A 21,996-nucleotide genomic window follows, 5' to 3' on the forward strand; every position below is an offset into this window, starting at 1 on the left:
ATCAAAAGTATTGAAATGTTTAGAACCTTTGCACTTGACATTTGTTTACAAGGCAAATGCAGACACACAGTGTTTCCATGTTTATTTTTCAAAAACAGGACCCTTACTTAGTAACACGTTTTCCATCCATCCATCCATTATCCAACCCGCTATATCCTAACTACAGGGTCATGGGGGTCTGCTGGAGCCAATCCCAGCCAACACAGGGCGCAAGGCAGGAAACAAACCCCGGGCAGGGCGCCAGCCCACCGCAGGGCACACACACCAAGCACACCAAGCCAATGCACCTCACCTGCATGTCTTTGGATTGTGGGAGGAAACCCACGCAGACACGGGAAGCAAATGCAAACTCCACGCAGGGAGGACCCGGAAAGCGAACCCACAGGTCTCCTAACTGCGAGCACTGCCACTGTGCCACCGTGCCGCCCCTTGTTCACTCAATGTTGTACAATTAGACATTTCCTATTATCTTATCAGCAGTAGCTCAGTCGGTAGAGCGGGTGGTCCAGCAATCAGAGGGTCGCAGGTTCGATCCTGGCTCCCGGCATGAGAATGTAGCTGTTGTGTCCTTGGGCAAGACACTTAACCTACCTTGCCTGCTGGTGGTGGTCGGAAGGATTGGTGGCGCCAGTGTTCGGCAGCCTCACTTCTGTCAGTGTGCCCCAGGGCAGCTGTGGCTACATAGTAGCTTATCATCACCAGGGTGTGAATGGGTGAATGACTGTTGTGTTGTAAAGCGCCTAGGGGGGTTCTTGAACTCTAGTAGGCGCTATATCAAATACAGGCCATTTACCATTTACCATTTGTTTTAACATTGCAGCATCTTATTCTTCACAGGTAATTTAAACTTCTTTTCTTTGTAATCATATAATATCCAGTGTCCATTTTTATTGTCACAGTTGATTTCTTAGCTGCCCAGTATACAAACATTGGGCTTTACAAATTGTTGTATCTTTACATCCAGAATATATATCTGTCAAGACTAAAGTAACTAAAACAATGGTTTTACAAACAAAACAGACATGTGGGAATATTTTAAGAAAAAGCAAGTCTGAGGAATCCTGCATTTCCACAATCTCAGACTATACCCCCCTGCTTCACTCCTTTATGCCAAGTGAGGTATTTTGCCCATTTTCCCACCACATCTCATATTTCCCTATCTAATTACCCTGTCTGGCCTGCCTTTGTGCCAGTGAATGTATATAGGCTAAATTTGTATAAAATTTCAGGAATACAAAATTTTAAAATCAACTTCATTCATTTTTCTGACTACACCAGGTTTTCCTATGGACGGTTAATATAACATTGCACTGGCAAAGGTTATTTCCTAATGTTCTTGTAGCTCCATGGACCCCGTGTAGCTACTGTACATCATTGTCTATGTAGGAACTGTTTTTCTGCATAGTCTTTTTTTAATAACAGACGCCAAGGATATGAATGTTAGGCTGAATGGTAAAGCTAATTAGGCCATGTATGAGTGAGTGGACTCTTTGGTTCTCGACTTATGGCCAAAATTGCTAGAACAGACTCCAGCTGCACATGACCCTGTAATGGAAAAGCAAATTAAGTTAAAGAGCATTTGAAAGAAAAACATGGAAAAGGATAGTTCAATATTTTTATAATTGTGAATCCTGTCATTATTTTAAAGTTGTTTTTTTTTTTTAATATTAAAATATTCTAATGCAGAGGTTCTGTATCCCGCTAGTGTTTTTATTAAAGATCTTAAAGAAACATGGCAGAAGATTCTATTTAAATGAATCTTAATTTCATATCATCTCCTCATCATGAACATGCTACAAAATTATTATGTATACTAGAACAATATTCTGTTTTAAAAATATAATAGAATGTCATATTTCAATCAGTCAAAATCTTATCTTTTTATTTTAAAAGCAAGTTATTTATGTCATTTCCTTTCCTTTCGATTGGCTTTTGTCTTTGAGTTGCCGCACTTATTCCAGAGTTGCATTTACAGACAAGCAATTTATTTAGCTTATGATCACAGCTATTGTTTCAAGAAGAAAAACTGAAAAAGCAAATGATGAAAAATTAGTTTACTTAAGCAGTTGCCAAGACTCTCTTGAGTAACTACACTGCAAAAAAAGAAATTTGCGCCAGTGACAGGTTTTTATACCACTATATTTATTGACTCATCAAGGAATTTATATTTATGATTAATTTGCTTATTTTAAGAAATCTTGTCAAGTAAACTTTGCAGAATTTTTGCTAAATGAAAGCAAAGCAAAAAAATGAAATGAAAGCAAAGTTTTTTTGTCCTAGTTTTTACAAATGCATTTTTTGCAATGTAGTTAAGAGGCTCAAGGTAAGTTAAGCTGAAGCCCTAATGTTATTCGCTGATATATTTTTTGTCATTAGTGAAACTTTTTATATGGTTAACCTATTGAAGCCTTTTTTACATAAGTTGGTACTGTCTTTACATGAATCTGAGGAAATCTGTTCTCCCAGATCTTCCGTGGTCCAAATCAACCATCTCACTATCAGCTAACACTGAGAAGAGCTAAAACAACACCCCAGTGTGCCAAGCAGTTTAGTATCCCAGTATTCACTGCTAGTAATCACAGGTGTTAGAGATGTCTATATTTTCTAGCCCTCGTTTCCTTTTTAGTACGTTCCACCACGTATAAACTGTCATTTGCAGTGAAAGGATATCTCAGCGCTAGCAACAGGGTAACAAGTTTATGAATGTCAGTCCCTTAAGCCTGTAATCATGCAAATCCACATTACTAGTGCAAAGATTAAAAACACGCTGATACTGCGTCAAAGGAAAACTACTTTATCCAATGATGTCACGTTCTCTTTATCACTTCACCAAAACTTCAGTTCTAACATCTGTGGCCATTTTATTACATTCATCCACCTAGTAATGAATTGGTCTTCCATATACCTTGACAATACCCTGTAATTGCTGGCGCATTGACTCAACCAAATGTGTGACACAGACGTGTTGCCCCATGTCATCTTATTTGTTGCACGACCCCATGTTAGAATAGCTTGTTCCATCTCAACTAATTGATGTTTGTTTAGAAGGTTATCTAGTCAATGGTAGTGTCACTGGACTAAGGTGATTTGCTGGCACATCATGTTCGAGGAAGCTTTCAGGGCTTTGCCTGAAATTGTTTGTTTGTGTATGGATGGCTACAATGCTGTGAAGAAAAGATAAACCCGGTCCGCAGTTCTGTTCAGATGTGCTGTGGCGTTCAAAAATGTCAAGAGACCCATTATACGCAAAAAAGTGGCCATAGCACATCATGTCATGTCTTCCTATTGGTAAGATTTTTAGATTCTAGTCCTCAAGTGTTTGTGTTTGGTAGCCTTTTTCAATCACACTTTCTATTTTTACGTGGCAGGAGCAAAAAAGGTTGGATCATCAGGCACCATATCACATTTACAACAAACTACATTGAGTTGTCCTTCCTGAGTGCCTCTTTTATCACCACTGTTGCTACGGAGTTGTTAGTTAAATGTGTGCAAGTCATAGTTGCTTCTAGTGACCCCTTTAATCAAACACCTGTTACTGACCACTGGATTAATGCCCGCCTACGTTATATTACAATGCCAGTCCCTGTCACTAAATAAGCACACAATGCCAAACAAAATGACCATTGTACCTAATAAAGTGGCCACTCAGCATATTTTTAGCTTTTATATATGCTACAAAAAGTTAATTCTAGGTATAAAACCAATATCTATTCTAGTAAAGATGGTACCCCTACTTGAATTGAGAAATCTGTCATTCATTTAATTTTGGCATCACTGTGTTGCTTCATGCCCAATAGAACCTGTAGCAGTTTCTCAGTAGTTTGCATGTAACAGTAGAAACATCACATCTAGGCTTTTAGAAATGCTTCTTTTATTTTGAACCCCCCACTCCATATTTCAGCCTGTTCTTCCTTGAAACTGGTCCAATTTGTTCTATAAAATTTTGATGGACGACTCGTATCACCGAATTACTTGTTGACCATATACCGAATAATATTTTGTTGTACCAAGACATATGTCATCTCTATACTTGTAATCTCTATCTGTCTCTGTAAATTTGACATCATTGCTAGCTCAGACGATGAGCTCCAGTTTCAAAAGAACACAGTAATTCTGTTTGCTAGAATTACGAATTTGCACATTTTGGTACCATATTTTTGGAGAGCACACTTTTTTCAATTATCCTTTGTTGTCTCTGGCTTCCATTTTGACTGATGATATTCTTCGTAACTTCTACAGGGGCAGCAGTAAAGGAAAGGACATCAACACAATTAAGTCTCTACGAGTGCTCAGGGTTTTACGACCTCTCAAAACCATCAAGCGTCTACCCAAACTGAAGGTAAAGTCATTTTTTTTTCATCTTTTATTTTTGTTTGTCTGCTCTTGTAATCTTATATATAAACGTCTACGCGTGAAAGTGTGTGTGTCTGTCTTCACTTCTGAGGATACACCAGTGAGGCCAGCAGGTTGGTAAAGCGAAACCTCCGAAGAAGAGTGACTCACTTAGCCGCTAATACAGAAGCGAGGGGAGCACGCCGGCAAAACGAAACCCCTGAAGAAAGACAAAGTCGATTGGCCGCTTAATGCACAGGCGATGCGAGCACATCGGCAAAACGAAACCTCCTAGAAGAGAGATGCCCAGAGTGGTTCCTTTCAATTACCTGACATCTCTACATTTCAGTTTTTTTTCTGACGATTTCAATAGTTTCTAGGACTACAGCTATGGTGTATAATTGCAGATATAACAGTAAAATAGCTTCCTTCTTTTACGATGTTTATAATTAGGATGATACCAAGTTCACCAAAACATTTTAAACTCTTTAGTGAAACGCAATACTTCCGACTGTAAGATTAAGTTCCTCCTAAATTAAGGTTTAAGGTTTTTATTTACTTATGTTTACTTAAGAAAACCAATTAATACTGTCCTTCTTGAAATTATAAAAGAAACTTCAGAGATGTCAGAGATAATGTCTTCACTTGTAAGCATTCATCGGACAGAGGCTAGAACAGTGAACTCAGTGCTTCCTTGTTAGAACGGTTACTTTAAATACAGGAACATCCCTGGTGAGTAAAATGGGATGATTTTAAAATTACATTTATTGATTGCAGAGCATTACAATTAGTCTACTGCATCATTAAGAAAATCCTCCATATTCTTCATGCTCCTTTTCCAAGCATATCATGATGCCATTAATAATCCTGAAACAACTCAAATTAAACTCATGAAAGTATTTTTTAACATCAATGTTGAAATTATACAATCCATTCATTTTGCAAACCAGCTTTAACCATTAAATAGGTGTGGTAAGACAAGTCTATCCTGATAGCAATGTCAGTTTATCTACATGAAGATCTAAACGCATATTGGATCAGAGGTGTTTGATCTACCTATTTTTAACAACAGCATGTATATTATATGATATGTTCTTTCATGAACACCACAGCTTTGTTTAATGGCAAGATACCCTAGGCCAGGGGTCTCTAACACGTCACTCGTGAGATATCGATAGCTCGCAACCCCTTTCCAAGTAGCTTGCCAAAGGGTTAATGAATCCTACATAAATTTGAAAACTTGATTATTCAAATTAGGGTTGGGCGAGCTTTCCAAAAAATCATATTACGATCCTTTTAACACAAAATCACGATCCACAATCTTGATTGCAATCTCTCCTCAATGTGGCATACACTTAAGAGAATATCCGGACGCAAACTCATCAAGAACTAAGTAACACTTTATTTTAAATATCAAATAAAGTTGAATTCAAGTGTTCTCTCGTTTGCTAGCAGAGTTAAGGACCATGGCCCGAAGCTGGCGAGTGAGTGAGGAAGGCCCCTCCCCTCGGATCATTGCGTGGATCTCGGATTTGCACAAATAAATCGGCACCACAAACAAACTATGATACATAGCAAAATGAGAAAAGTCGCCAAATAAACCGGAATGTTCAAGCAAATTATAGAATAATACCCAATCTAAATCCGTTAAGTAGTTCTCTCGTGAAAAGCGGACAGACAGACAGACATTGGATTTTATATATTAATAAACCTGCAAAATAATGTGCAGTTAAAGTCTCAACAGCATTCTCAGCATTTCTGGAGCTTAATAGAGCCAGATAACTATAAGAATCGTTACCAAGCAGCTCTGAAAATGTCTGCTGTGATTGGGTCTCCATACCTCTGTGAGTCTGACATGAATGTCATGAAATCAAAGTTCAGAACAAGACAGATAGACAAACATTTAAATGACTCCATCAGAGTGAACCTCAGTGACTCCAGTCCACCACACATGGATTTTATATATATATATATATATATAGTGAAATGAAGCAACTCGACACACGTATAAAAGGTTTGGGGCAGCCACCCGTATAATGTTCCTAGCTGCAAAGGATTCTTTTAAGTTCATGCAATGATGTTGCCAGTACCGAGTCCAAAACAGAACTGATCAAGGTTTGAAAAGATGGCGGTTTTAAATGGTCTAACAGGAAGTGATGTAGGTTAACTGGAAGTGATGTAGGTTGACCGGAAGTGATGTAGGTTGACCGGAAGTGATGTTTCTCTGACATCAGTCTGGGAGCCGGGACCGGAAGTGACAATCTTCTGGGCGCCGGAACTGGAAGTGATGTTTTCCTGGGCGCCGGAACTGGAAGTGACGTTCCTGATTCAGATAGGTTTTCCCGCGGCTGGTCTGCAGAGATAGCAAGAGAAGGTTTAATGCACCCCGCCCTCCCCTGGCCTGGCGTGCAATTACCATTACTTGGTCCATTATATATATATAATCCGTCTGTGTGTCCGCTTATCATGAGAGAACTACTTAACGGATTTGGATTGAGTTTTTTTTCTAGAATTTGCTTGAACACTCTGGTTGGTTTTGCGATTACTCTCATCATGCTAAGTATCATAGTTCGCTTGCGGTACCGATTTTATTTGTGTGAATCTGAGAGAGCTACAGTGGATTGAGGGGAAGGGGATGGACCCTCCTCACTCACGCTCCAGCCTCATGCCGTGTACCTTACTTCCGCTTAGCTAGCGAATGAGAGAACTACTTAACGGATTTAGATCAGGTTTTTTTTCTATGATTTACTTGAACATTCTGGTTGATTTTGTGACTTCTCTCGTCATGCTCCTGAATCATAGTTTGCTTGCAGGAGTGAAATTTTCATGCTATTCTGAGACGGAGGCTGCAGACCGGGGAGAGGGGGGAAGTGTGACATCAGGACTGGAGAGCCAGGCAGGGACCTCCTCAGTCACGCGCCAGCCTCCATTCGAGTTAGGGTAGATCTCTCTGCATTTTGGAGTGTACCTTGCCTCCAGTTAGCTAGCGATACCCATTTGTTTATTAATTTTTAAAGTTTGTCCTGTTTCACTACTACGTGGGTGGAGCTGCAGGCAATGGCTAGTGTTATATATTTAAAGGCACACTTTTTATTTTTTTTTTTAATTTGGTAAACTTCAATTTTCTACCAACAAACAATAACATTTGTTATATTTTATTTTGTTATGTCTAATAGAAATCTGTGCAAAATGTTTCTTGATCAACTTTTCTATGTGTCATTTTTCAAACTTTTCTTAGTGAGACCTGTGTGGTGTTACACTTTTAGTGTCTCACAGACTTTTCATAAAGTTCTGTACATGTAGGTTGTGTTCCTGAAGGCCATCATTGTATAAAATCAGTGCAGATATTCACATCCCAAGTACTGCATTATATGGTGGCTGTGGACGTTCAGTGTTATACATTACCCACAGTTTGTCTTCGTAGACCTCCAAGTGGTTGCAGGCTGTAGCGTAGAAGATCTCAATTGTGATTCAAAACATTTAGACTGCACGCCCAAAGCTGGCCCATCACCTTGAGTCTCAGTAGGTTTTAAGTCATGTCTCAAAAGCACTCCAGTGTGGTACATTACTTAACAGATCAGACTAGCGTCTTTATAGTCTTTAAGATATTTTTTATTATACACTTGCAGTATTTTTTAATACATCAGGCTGTTTGCTACATATAGCTTGTGTCTCTAGAGGCTTCAAATTGTGGGTTTGCATTGACAAATGGTTTTGGCAGCATCCACTTCGAGTAAATTACCCACATGCATTGACCGAGCTATTGTCAAGTACAATACAATACAATTTATTTTTGTATAGCCCAAAATCACACAAGAAGTGCCACAATGGTCTTTAACAGGCCCTGCCTCTTGACAGACCCCCAGCCTTGACTCTCTAAGAAGTCAAGGAACAACTCCCAAAAAAACCCCTGTAGGGAAAAAATGGAAGAAACCTCAGGAAAGGCAGTTCAAATAGAGACCCCTTACAGGTAGCTTGGGTGTGTAGTGGGTGTCAAAAAGAAGGGGGTCAATACAATCAGTACAATACACAGAACAGAACAAATCCTCAATACGATATAAAAATTAAAATTTTACAACTACGGAGTAGAACTTAACAGTAGATGATATCACAAAATATGATTTGGATTTGTTTGGAGTTCTGGAGACCTCAGCCATCAAGCTGCCTCCCCCATATGGCCATTCCACAGCTGAAATAGCGCTAATCCGATGAAAGGACCCCTCTACCCCACGATTCCTGCCATCCTCCATCAGGGATGACTTTACCTTAGGCAGGCAAAACAACTTGGCAGGTGGGCTGTGGCACCAAGTGCCATATTTGAGTACTGAGAAGAGAAACAGAATAGGTGAGGGTTAGTATCCAATTCTAATTATCATGTTACTGATGTTTTAGTGCTAAGGTCTAATAAATGAGATGCAGTCTGCACAGTTAATCAGCAGCTCTAGTCAGGGTGTGCTAAACTGAAGTAGTGAGTCTTCAGCTGGGATTTAAAAGATGAGACCGAAGGGGCATCTCTTATAGTAGCAGGCAGACCACTCCACAGTTTAGGGGCCTTGTAACTAAAAGCTTGACCTCCCACTGTTATTTTATTAATGCTTGGAATCCTAAGCAGACCGGCATCTTGAGATCTTAATGTGCGCTCAGGTTTGTAAGTCATGATAAGTTCAGACAAGTAAGCCGGACCTCAGCCATTTAATGCTTTATATATTAAAAGGAGGATTTTAAAAATCTGCCCTAAACTTAACCAGGAGCCAGTGTAAGGATTTAAGAACTGGAGTGATGTGTTCGTATTTTCTTGTTCTTGTAATAATTCTTGCATCAGCATTTTGGATTAACTGAAGGCTGTATAAAGAACAGTTTGAACATCCAGTGAACACCACATTGTAGTAGTCAATCCTACTAGAAATAAATGCATGAATTAATCCTGTTTATTTAGAAAGCGCCTGAATTTCCCAACATTTTTAAGGTGGAAGAAACCTGATTTGGACAACAAGTCACTTATTGCTTACAGACTTTATCCAAGCAGATATTACTGGTGGTAAATGATATGCAGGGGGGTATTATGTGAATTTCCCCTTGGGATTAATAAAGTATCTATCTATCTATCTATCTATCTATCTATCTATCTATCTATCTATCTATCTATCTATCTATCTATCTATCTATCTATTACTGCAGACAATGTCAGCACTTCAGAAATGTGGTTCATTGCACGCAGATTATTCTTTACTGGGCTTCTTGTCATTCATTACATGCCCACTGTGTCCCAGCAGGAATCCCAAGTGAGTCATTATATGAAGACTCTATCTTAACAATCCTAAAGTGTGGTTTATTACATGCAAGTCGAGTCCCAGTGGCTCCCAGTTACACTTGCTTGTAAGGTGTGTCATAACAGGCCTCCAGTGTGGCTTTCTGCACAGTGTGTCACACTGGGCCTCCAGTCATTCACTGATTTCAAAGAAGGCTTCTCATGCAATGTATTACTTATAGGTTAACAAGTTTCCAACTCACGGGTATGGTCCATAACTCACAATTAGCGTCTCAGCCAGTTTCTCATAAATGTATTTAGAATGACATGCCATAGTCCTTCTTCTATAGATCTGGCAGCATTCCAGTTTGTTTCTTCTCTTTCAATGTGTGGCTTCACATACTTATAGCGGCCATTCTCCTTTCGGTTGTTTTATTAATTTACGATTTCTGTCATTGGCCACTCAAGCTGGCTTTTCATCTCATCAAGTATCAGACATTCTCTGTGCCTTATTTCTAATAATACTGTTTGCTTTATTTTTTATAAACCTTTAATATTGTCTTTTATGAAACAGGCTACTTCTCATTATTTCTTCTGCTGTTTGTCCTACAATTAAGCATTTACTGGGATGTAACAAACTGCCTCTCAATACTTGTCTGTAGCTTGTTTCCAAGCAAGGAATTTAATGATGGCGTTTTTCAAGATACAACCTACTGTATGTTTTGGTAACGCTTGTTTGATGTGTCACTTCTCTTTCAGGCGGTGTTTGACTGTGTAGTGAACTCCCTGAAGAATGTGCTCAACATCCTTATTGTCTACATGCTCTTCATGTTCATCTTTGCTGTGGTGGCTGTGCAGCTTTTCAAAGGGCGCTTTTTCTACTGCTCTGATGAATCAAAAGAATTAGAACGAGATTGCAGGTGATAATAACTTTTAACATTTCATAACTGCATTTTGGTCGTGATGAATAAATAAAGACGACTGTAAGCAGCAAGCATTATAGGAAGCAAAAGCTGAGATGTGTCTCATTGGAACACTACAGAACTGAATGAGTTATGATTTAGAGCCACAGATTTCTTCAGAATTGAACACGTGCCCTGAAAAAGTGATGAAATAATCTGCTTGGGACTGATGGACCAGGTCTTTCATTAGTACATTTGGCAGTAGTGGTGCTAGAAGGTTTTGACAGAGGTAGCTGTGGGGGTGAGGAAAAATTCCAGGGGGATCTGAGAAAAAAAAATGGCTATGGACAAAGGACACACTCCAGGCACAACTTTCATTATGAAGCTAAACATTTGATATATGTGACGTATTTAAATCTCAATAAAATAAGTTTGAACTCAAACTGTGAAACAGTAAGTTTAATTTTGCCGGTGGTAACCTAAAAAATATAACATCTAGTGTCTATTTGGGCAATATCGGGACTATACGGTGACTGTCGCATCTTTTTGGCTGTGTTTTAAACTCCTACAAGTCTCACCATTGCTGATGTCCAGGATGTAATTATAATAAATCATCAGAAAGGTTTGCAAATGTGAACAAACTAATATTTATAATTAGTAATGGTCAAATGAATTGTAAGGAGCAGCTCAAGGAGTAGTCAGGTAGCTGGCTGCATTCATTAATAAGGGACAAAATTCTAAATCTGCAAAACCAAAAACGCTAATTTGAAACCAAAACTACGTGTTGACAGTTAAGTTATAGTTGGGGCGGAGTGGTGGCTCTGAGGCTAAGGATCTGCGCTGGTATCCTGAAGGTTGCCGGCTGGAATCCCCGTCACTGCTAAAAGAGATGCTACTCTGCTGGGCCCTTAACCTCCAATTGCTCCAGGGACGCTCGCTGTACAATGGCTGACCCTGTGCTCTGTCCCCAAGGGGTATGCGAAAACTAACAAATTCCTAATCCAAGAAATTGTATAAGGCGAAATACACACAAAAAAAAAAATCCCTAGGGTAGTGTGTTTTCACAAATTGCTTTTAGAAAGAAGTAGAAAACTATTATTTCTTAGCAGAAATCAGACACTGTCCTCTGCATGGTTCTGTCTTTTATAATGGCTGTGTGGTAAAGTTACACATCACTGTTATATGACAAAAATATGAGTTGTAACCAGCGCCAACATGGTGGCACCAAGGCGAAAAATGCACAAAATAGGCATTTGGCCAGAACCTTTCAGCAGGCTGTGCACAAAATGGTGTTGACCGCATATCATACTATAACTTACTTAACTGGCTCCATTGTTTTCTAGCTAACTGAACTGAAGTGGACCACTGGTTAAATCAAAGGAGGGAGAGGGCACTCTAACTGGCATTCTCTTAGTGTTTTTGTCCTTACCAGCCCTTGTTTTTTACTGAACTGTGCATCAACAGCAACTGCTAGCATATTATAGAACTGAATTGCATTGCCAGTTAAAATAGGAACAGAAAATGTTCAATTTTCATCCATTATTGTTTTCTTTTGTATTGGCACTGAACTCCTAGTGTGTTTATGTTTACATTATGTCCATTTTTTTATATAATTTTCTTTGTTTGCTTGTTCAGTGTACTTAGACTTACACTTTAGAATTTCACTTTGATTTACCAGATGATTGGGTCTGATGTATCTGAATCTAGTTGGATTTCATTGCTTAGGCTACATGCAGAACTCCTAATGCCTACACAAATGCTTGATGCTCAACTGACATTACCTCATTGATGTCACAGGTGATAAGGTCATGCATGTGGTTGGTGGGCATCATGTAGCCAGATTTCATGCCATAACACCAATTAGTGTATATGTTTCCAAAGCAAAAGGTCTTGTTTTCTGATTTAGCAGCAGCTACAGCCAGTGGAAGAATAAGGATTTTAAGTGAGTCAATTAATAATGAATCTAACATTTTTTTCTCAAACTTGACTCAAGGTTTATGTCAATTTTCATAAAAAAACAATCAGCATAAAAATGAACTGTTTCAAAGATTAGGCTCAACATGCAAAAGAACAGAGTCGCTTAACTTGGACAAGATTATAATGAAAGAATCCTAAGATTTTGTGTAGCAGTTGGATTCATGTTAGATTTTCTTTAAAAATGTTAGTGTGATTGTCAAGGAGAACATTGTTATTCTGTGATGTGAGAAAAATTCTGTGCATTTTTCTTTGCAGAGGAGAATATCTAGTGTACGAGAGGGATGATGAAGTCAAAGCACAGAAGCGCGAATGGAAAAAATACGACTTTCATTATGACAACGTTCTTTGGGCTTTGCTGACCCTCTTTACGGTATCCACGGGAGAGGGCTGGCCACAGTGAGTCTCAGTCCACCTCCTCTTCTCTGTCTTCACTTACACAAATGTGGCCATATTAGCTTGTTTTCTCTTCCTTCACAGAGTCCTGAAACATTCCGTCGATGCCACCTATGAGAATCAGGGTCCAAGTCCGGGTTATCGCATGGAGATGTCCATTTTTTACGTAGTCTATTTCGTTGTATTTCCATTCTTCTTTGTCAACATATTTGTGGCCTTGATCATTATCACTTTTCAAGAGCAGGGTGACAAGATGATGGAGGATTACAGCCTTGAGAAGAATGAGGTCAGACAGAGTAATATTTTTTTTACTTCGTCCTATTTTTTACAGTCCTTTTCAAGTAACTAGGTTATGCTGTATGTTATGGAGCAGAGAAATGTATGAAATGAGCAAAGCCTTAAGGCTGATAATCAAGAGACGAGTAAAATACACGACGTTAATGAACTATTTTACTTTATATGCCCTGCGGTGGGCTGGCACCCTGCCTAGGGTTTGTGTCCTGCCTTGTGCCCTGTGCTGGCTGGGATTGGCTCCAGCAGACTCCAGTGACCCTGTGTTAGGATATAGCAGGTTGGACAATGACTGATTGACTGACTTTATATGCCTATTTGCTTGGCAAAAATGTAAAGTCTGTATAATGTTACAGCCTTAATTGTGCATATATGTGTCAAACCTATCATCCGTAAGAGAACTGGACCATTTCTGTTCACAGCATAGTGAGATTTGTTAGGGCAGAAGGAGTGGGACCTGCGGAAATCCACTGTATGGGATTCAAACCTAACTGTGCTGGATCTGCGAGGCAGCAATACTTAAGTACCTTCCTGCATTTCCTGCATTCTGAGATGTCGATAATTAATCATTTTTCACAACTTCTAAATTATGCAGAAGTTTTCAGTAGCATCAGAATTTCTTTCCTTTAATAAATGTAGCTGTTCAATCTGGTTGAATTTTGAGCAGGCATTATAGTTACAATGCAGCACGGCAGATATACTGACAATCTTTCCTAGCCTTATTCTCAATGTAACTTTTATATATTTGTTTATTTTTGTGATGTTTAGCTGTAGTTTTTGACTCTTTGTTTTTAATTATATTGTCTTGTTATCTCTTTTACCCAGAGAGCCTGTATTGATTTTGCAATCAGTGCCAAGCCCTTGACACGGCACATGCCTCAGAATAAGCAGAGCTTTCAGTATCGCATGTGGCAGTTTGTGGTATCACCGCCTTTTGAATACACCATCATGGCGATGATTGCACTCAACACCATCGTCCTCATGATGAAGGTACTTGTGACTATGGCCCAGACCATTTGGTTTCCAAGTTTTCAATGACAATTTTAACTTGTATAACAATTATTGATAAAACTCATTTCTGGGTGAATACAGAAGCGAAGAACCTAATATTATTTGCATCATTTTGGAGACAATTCACCAAAGACTATTTATGTAAAAGGAACAATAATGTGTAAATCTCACTGTACGTTGTCGAGAATTGTCAAGGGTTACTAGAAGTAAACTTGAACATTACCGAATAATGTCATACACAAAAGTGTTTAAAATTGGAGATGGGATTAATATACACATTCCAATAAAAGGCAGATTTCGTACCATACAGTACTTTCAGTGGTCATCTCATCAGAAAGTTCTTTATATCACTTGGAAATCTATTAAGTTGTCAGTTTAAACATAATGAACCTTTATGAAGAGTTAAAACCACCTGCTGGGAAACTAGGCCATCAAAAAGGAAATTCTTATTCATCCTCTTCTGTTTCAATGTCTTATTTGCACTGCTTAACACACAATAATCTTCAATAGCCTTTTACCTTTCCTTTGTCTCTGTTCACGACAGTTCTATGGCTCTTCAGAGGACTATGACAAAGTGCTCAAGAACCTCAATATTGTGTTCACTGCACTGTTCTCATTGGAATGTGTCCTTAAAATAATCGCCTTTGGAGTTTTGGTAAGTTTTGTTCATTTAATTATTTCTTTTCATTGTTAGAATGAAATGTCTACAATGCTATAACATGTGGATTGTCATTACTAGAAGTGCTCAGTGAATCAAAACACAGCACGGCAGAATGTTTCGATAACTGTTGTATAAAGCTTTTTTCTCTTTGGCTAAATAAAAAGGTCATGGCCAAGTTCTAATCCTTCCTCTGGATCATCCCAAGAGCTTTGTCAAACACAGTTCCTGTAGACAATATCCAGCTGTTTACGCTGTTGTCACATCCTTTGTCCAGTGTCTTCTAGTAGAGCAGGAGTCGACCAACTCCAGTCCTGGAGGACCACCGTGGCTGCAGGTTTTCATTCTAACCCTTTTCTTAATGAGTGACCTGTTTTTGCTGCTAATTAAGTTCTTTTGAACTAATTTTACTTGATTTGCTCTTGAAGACTCAGACCCCTTAATTGTTTCTTTTTCCTTAATTAGCAGCCAAACAATAAGGAGATAGAAAATGAGCCAAAACAACTGGTGTCCATCATACAATATCGGAACATAAAGAACGATGAAAGTCTCAGGAATCCTGGTCTGCTCGGGTCCACAAAACATTTTAACAGAGCTCTTAGAAAAGAGAAATCAACAATTTTTGAAATGTCTGCTAATGCACAATGAGAGCAGCAACAAGCCACGGAATGAAAGAGCGGGTTTAATTAACAATAAGACTCTGCGCCTCATTAAGCGATTGGTTAGAGTTTGAGGCCCTGACTAAGTTGGTATTCTGTTGGCTCCCTCATTTCACATTTGATTTCTGTTTGGTTGCCATTTACGGAAAGAAATGAAGCAATTCAGAGGAACGATGAAGAAATTCAGGGGAACAAATCTTAAGGAAGCAATTCGATTAAAATTAATTGACAAGAAGTTAGTTAGCAGCACAAACAGGGCACTCTTTTTAAAAAAAGGGTTAGAATGAAAACCTGCAGCCACGGTGCTCTGGCAGGACTGGAGTTGGTGATCCCTGTAGTAGAGTACTCTCATCTTAAACAGCCACATTACCTGTAACTGTAACAGCAAAACTACACATGAAAAAGAGCTCACAAATAAACTCAGAAATTAAGAAATACAAAACAATCTGATCCTGCATATTTGTCTTAGGATGATAATAGAGGCAGCTTACCAGCTTCCATGAATGTTATGTTTCAAAATGTACGTCATGCTACCCAATAATATTTTAGCTCAGATAAAGAGTACCTAAAAATCTCCAAATGATTTAATCACATATACACATATAAGGGTCGCTGTTTCCCCATGAAACCCACCAGACAGACGTCCAAGATACACTTATAAAAAGCACCAAGAAGAATTTTAATATCTTTCTTCAGATACAGTGCACAAAGCATCATATTCGCCACAATTCTCCAGTAATTATACAATAAACAATAATCAATACAATAATCAATCCTCCACTCCCAGCAGCTCCGTCACTCTACCACCCAACTCCGGCCCTCCTTGCTGGGTTTTCACCAGTCCTTTAAATAGTCCATGACCCGGAAGTGTTCCTTCCCTTCTTGCGGGTCAAACACTACATCATCCTTCCTCAAGTAGCCCGGAAGTACTGCAGGCTTCCGTCCTCGTGACTCCGAAGTACTTCTGGGTTGTCATAACAGTAGGAGTCCCCAGGTTCTTTGTGAGCTCCTCCTGGCGGAACCCAAGGCACCCAACAGGGCTGAGGAAACAACCTCACATGTCCCAGGATGCCCTGAGGGAATCCGGGGAACCGTTGCCGTCTAGGGGAGCTGCCACCTAGCGTCCCGAGGGATGCAGTGCCCTGAAAAGGCTGCTTTCTTCCATTCTTTTCTTTCAGGGACGTCCCAGCCGGACTGAACTGCCAGCCGTCCCTCACAACATATACAACTCCATAAAGAGCCGCTTTGAGTTTGAAGAATGTATATATATCATAATTTATTGTAATAATCTCTTTTCCTTATTACTATACTTTTTTAAACTCTGAAGAGTAGTTAAATAGTCCTTGTTGCAGGACTGAGTCATCACTCCTCCTCCACTAGGTTGTCCTAAAATAAGCATCTTGTGACACTCTCTCCTTTATAAACCATTGCATAACTTGGATTTAAAACATGACATCTTGAGCACATTTGCCTTCCACATTGGTTTAAATGTAACTGACTATTGTTGATCTTCAAGCATGGACATGCTGATGCATTATTTGAAAACTGAACCCAAGTTCCAACCTGTGAACGTTGCAATCGAGCTCCAGCCTCACTAAGCCACATGTTTTGGACGTGCACCAGATTAATATCATTCTGGACCAAAATCTTTAAACGCCTATCAGACAGCCTTGGTGTCACAATCACTCCTAATCCATTAACTGCTGTGTGTTGGTTGGACCCCCCGATGGGCTTAGAGTGGAGAAGAACAAGAGAACTGTAGTTGCCTTTACCTCACTACTAGCACTTAGACGTATCTTGTTCAACTGGAAGAATCCTAGCCCACCTCTTTTAAGTTAGTGGGTAACTGACATTGTGTACTATTTGAAATTGGAAAAAATCTAATTCTCACTTAGAGGATCTGTTCAAAACTTTTAATTTAAAACCTGGCAGGATCTAATCAATATTATTTTAGAATACGCATTCATATTGGGTGGAAAAGGATTCTCTTCCCTCTTTTCTACTCCTAAAGTTTTACTCTCTGACTGTTGGCCTTCCTCTCTTTCACTTTTGTACGGAATGCCATTTGCTTTTAATAAATCCAATAAAAGAAAACTGACCCCGAGCTTGTGCTCATGCTGTTTTGCTGTACTTTTTCCCTCTTTCTATCCTGAACTATTTATATCTTTTAGAAACATTTATGTTTGTCTCTGCACATATGCACTCTAGCCATTATCTGCAAATATTTATTTATAAACTAATACTTTTTTCTTCTGAAGTAGACATTCCCTTTTTTATAACATTCAGTAAGCAAAGACAAGATATTACTGGATGTTTATACATGTGTGTTATTCTACTTTGGTGTCGATGAACATTTGATTCTACCTTTTAGTGGTCATTAGACCAGCTACCTGCTAAAAGGGGTGCTTTAGACTGATATCAGACATGATGGTACAGCAAAAGTAATACAAAAATATTTGAATGTTAATAAGTCATCCTTATTAACTGTGTATTTATTTTGTATTGTGATAGGTGCTTTTTTCAGCTCATATTTTTTCAATCAATAACGACATCCAGTTTATCTTGTAATGCAAAATCAATTACTTGACAATTCCCATCAGTGCTAGATTAAGACTCAACATTGCCCCTGGGCATGAGCACCACTAGTGAAACTCCCACCTCCATGTACACCCAGTGACAAATCTAATACAGTATGCCATGCTATACTTAACGTTTTAGCACGGCGGTTCTCAGCCTGTGGGGCGCGAAGCACCAAAAAAGTGGGGTGCGAAGATGTGAAAAAAAGAAAACAAGAATCGAAAATATGAAAAATACATCTAAGGAAATCAAAAACAAATGAACTTAAACTACATTCTGATACTAGAAAAATAAATATAGAGTTAGATAAATGTTGATAAAAGTTAAGTAGGTATAATAAAACCTGTAGCGGTGTATCAGCAGCAAAAAATAGGGTTTCAAAAAAACGTTAGTGGGGCGTGATTAAAACTGTTATGAAAACTCGAGTCGCAAATACGTAAAGGTTGAGAAACGCTGTTTTAGCAACATCAGGCACATTTTGTAATGTGGCCGCCACATCACTTGACTGTTTTTCTTTTTTATTGACTTCCCTTTTAGCGCACCCAGAAAGAGCGGGTGTCCATTATACATTTTTCACCCTACTTTCAAAATTCATCTGAGAGTGATACGCATGCTATTCAGGGTGAGCCCTGAATGATGTCCCTCTGGCTTCCTTTCTGATAGGATTGGGAGAAAAGGGTTCTGGAGGCACTGATTCTCCTTTGCGATCACCTGAGTGGTTTGTTAAATCAGCACAAAATCTCACCTCTCACAAGGTATGATATCGGTTTGGACACAACCTGAGTAGCTTTTGGGCTCCTGATGGTTTAACATATCAAAAAGAATTGTCTGAGTGCCTCGGGTTTGAGAACCAATTTTGTGTTTCAATTACTATTGACCAATCAGAAAGCGACAAACACTACACCAGGTTTTGTCTTTTGGACAAAGGCCCGTGAAACATTTGCATTCAAATTGGAGAGAGACTGGCTGAGTTGTGACAAGAAAACCGTCCACTCTATAGCATTTCTTCTGAGTGATTTCATGATTGGGTCTTCAAAGAAGAAATACAAATTGCTGGTAGCCATGTATGTTTGTGCTTTTACCAAATGAGTATTAAGTAACACAGTTTATTAGTCTTAAGATAAAACTGACTGTGAACTTGTACAACACTTACCCCACTGTACAAAAACAGAGATACAATGAAATATCACATCATGCTTCACAGGGACACATTACATGGGCGTCATAAAGTCTTTTCCAATGATCTTGTCACACAGTTATGCACGATTGTTCAAAGTGACTCCCATAAAATCACGTATTTCTGCTTTGGATCAGATGATAATACCAATGAGTCGTTAAGTGGGAGGGGGCACACAAACTCCCAAATCTTAACATGAGAGAAAATTGCTAAGTGTACACCCACACTAAGCTGACGTCTTCCCTTTTTGTCTTCTTCAAGGGCCTCGCCACAGGTCGTACAAAAGGCTAGTACCTAGCACATGATAACACATGATAACGTAGCAGCTATTAATTTATTTATTTTTTGCAAGGGCTTAATTTGCTTAATTTTTGTTGCTTTTCCTTTTGTGTTTAGGTTTTTGGTCATTGTGTCTGTTTGCGGAGAGAGTGTTGACCTTGTTGAGAGGTTCACTTACCTTGGTAGTGACATTCATGTCTCTGGTGACTCTTACTATGAAGTCAGTAGACGGATTGGGAGAGCATTTCTATACAGAAGGTCCAATCTTTAGAATCCTGGTGCTTCCTGTCTTGCTATATGGTTGTGAGACATGGACACTATCCAGTGACCTGAGACGAAGACTGGACTCCTTCATGTGTGTCTCCCCGGAAAATCCTTGGGTACCGTTGGTTTGACTTTGTGTTGCTCATAGAATCCCAAATGAGGCACATGACGTGCATTGTGAGGGAGCATCAGTTACGGCACTACAGCCATGTGGCGCGTTTCCCCGAGGGTAATCCGGCTCGTAAGATCCTCACTGTTGGGGACCCAAGTGGCTGGACCGGGCCAAGGGGTCGCCCACGAAACACCTGGCTGCAGCAGATAGAGGGTCATTTACGGAGGGCGGGACTGGACCGCATGTCTGCCTGGTGGGTTGCAAACCGGGATCCCGAGTTGTTTTGCCGTGTAGTGAGTGCGGCAACGTACTGTACCAGTGCATGCTCCCCGACTTGACTTGTTTTTGGTCCCCAACACCTCACATCACTGATTACTATGCACTCTACAAGTCTTGGTGCTCCCGGGCACTGGCCTTACTGCCCTTATGTTTATTTGAGGCCTGGTTCCCATTAGTTAATTTTTCTTTCTAAAAAAAAAAACTGCTAATATATTTTATAACGATGCTGAGAGTACTTAGTCAACATTCCTTTGCCTCTCTGCCACATAGACATTTTTGAAACTCCATATGGCTTCTGAGCCGGGATCCGGCCTACATTTTTTAAAATCCGCGACTGCACCAGAAGCCACAAAATTCATCTGAAAGTGATACGCACGCTGTTCAGGGTGAGCCCTAGATGATGTCCCTCTGGCTTTCTTTCTGATAGGACTGGTAGGGGTAAGGTAAGGGTTCTGGAGGCGATGATTCTCTTTATGCCTTAGGAAAGATTTGTGAGAATAAGGAGAAGCAAAATGTAATAATGTGCACTATGAATTCCAGCTCAGAATGGACGACAAAACACTTGCTTATGTATTCTTAATGACTTTCTTGATCGGTCTGTCTGTGGTGGGCTGGCGCCCTACCCCGGAGTTTGTTCCTGCCTTGCGCCCTGTGCTGGCTGGGGTTGGCAACCGGCAGACCCCCGTGACCCTGTTGTTAAGATATAGCGGGTTGGACAATGACTGATCAGTCTGTTTTACTAAAAGCTGTTTTTGTTTTTTGGTTTTGTGTTTTTTTTTTTTGTTTATCGTAGTGCAGGCCATATACAGCTTTGAACCGCTTGTCTCAGCAAAATATACTAAACTTTTTTTTCTCTTTGCAGAACTATTTTCGTGATGCATGGAATATTTTTGATTTTGTCACAGTCCTGGGAAGCATAACTGATATCTTAGTTACAGACCTAGGGGTAAGTGCATTTTGTGTTGCTCTTTGCTTTAGTTTAAACAATAAAATAGAATATGGAAGTGTTGCCCTCTTACTTTCTGTGATGTGCATATAAGCAGGACTTTAAGGCCGTGTCAGTAGTCTCTGAGACCAACAGGGAACTGTACTGAATTCTGAGGCTCTGGTCACATTCCACATGAATTACTGTATGCTAATCATAACATTAATAGATCATGAAGTTAAAGTTACTTAGGAGTCTCTCAGGCCATCCTGAGACGAGTTCATTTGTATGTGTTTTTAAAGAGCTCTTCTAATAATGCATCAGTGCTGGAAATCTTATCATTCATACGTTCCACAAGATGTTCAGGAATTAGGTTACCCCAACACATGAAATGCTTCTGCTAGCATCCCTCACACACTTCCATGTGGGTGTATTTCTTACTTCAAGAACTTGTTAAATGCGTCTCTTAACAGTATGTTCAATGAATATATTTTTTTACCAAGGAAGGTATTGAGCATATGGTGTGCATCTGACAAACTGCACTGGAAACAAAGTGAAGAATGAGAACAGGCTTACCTTGGAAATAAACCATAAAAGACAATATCAAATGTGTGAAACGTCATATTAATATGTGCAGCCCATTGTGGTTATATCGTACATTAAAGACAGGCGTTAGCTAGCTCTGTGTCTGAAATATTGACAGCAAGCAACAAATAATCCAGATGTTAATGAGAATGATAGGCTCACCAGGTCTTCACAGGGACTTTTATTTCCAGTGATGCATGAAATGTCTTCCTAGAAGTCTTATATAAGCATCCCTTGTGGCCAGTAGTTTGCAGTCAAGGATTCAGTCTTGCATAGTACAAAGTCTGCATGATAAACGTGGTATGATTTATTTCAATTTTTAATAAA

At 39.4% G+C, this 21,996-nt stretch overlaps 1 protein-coding gene across 1 annotated transcript in view; it reads left to right on the forward strand.

The window, feature by feature from the left end:
- Window positions 1-21,996, forward strand: part of LOC120540050 (voltage-dependent P/Q-type calcium channel subunit alpha-1A-like) — a 514,575-nt gene that overhangs the window by 373,150 nt on the left and 119,429 nt on the right. The window contains exons 28-34 of the mRNA XM_039770511.1: window positions 4,240-4,339; window positions 10,340-10,500; window positions 12,715-12,855; window positions 12,937-13,138; window positions 13,969-14,133; window positions 14,699-14,809; window positions 21,022-21,105. Of these exons, the coding sequence (XP_039626445.1) occupies window positions 4,240-4,339; window positions 10,340-10,500; window positions 12,715-12,855; window positions 12,937-13,138; window positions 13,969-14,133; window positions 14,699-14,809; window positions 21,022-21,105 (964 nt within the window). The remainder of the gene's footprint in view (window positions 1-4,239; window positions 4,340-10,339; window positions 10,501-12,714; window positions 12,856-12,936; window positions 13,139-13,968; window positions 14,134-14,698; window positions 14,810-21,021; window positions 21,106-21,996) is intronic.

Source organism: Polypterus senegalus, chromosome 12 (genome assembly GCF_016835505.1).
Source record: "Polypterus senegalus isolate Bchr_013 chromosome 12, ASM1683550v1, whole genome shotgun sequence".
Lineage (NCBI taxonomy): Eukaryota > Metazoa > Chordata > Cladistia > Polypteriformes > Polypteridae > Polypterus > Polypterus senegalus.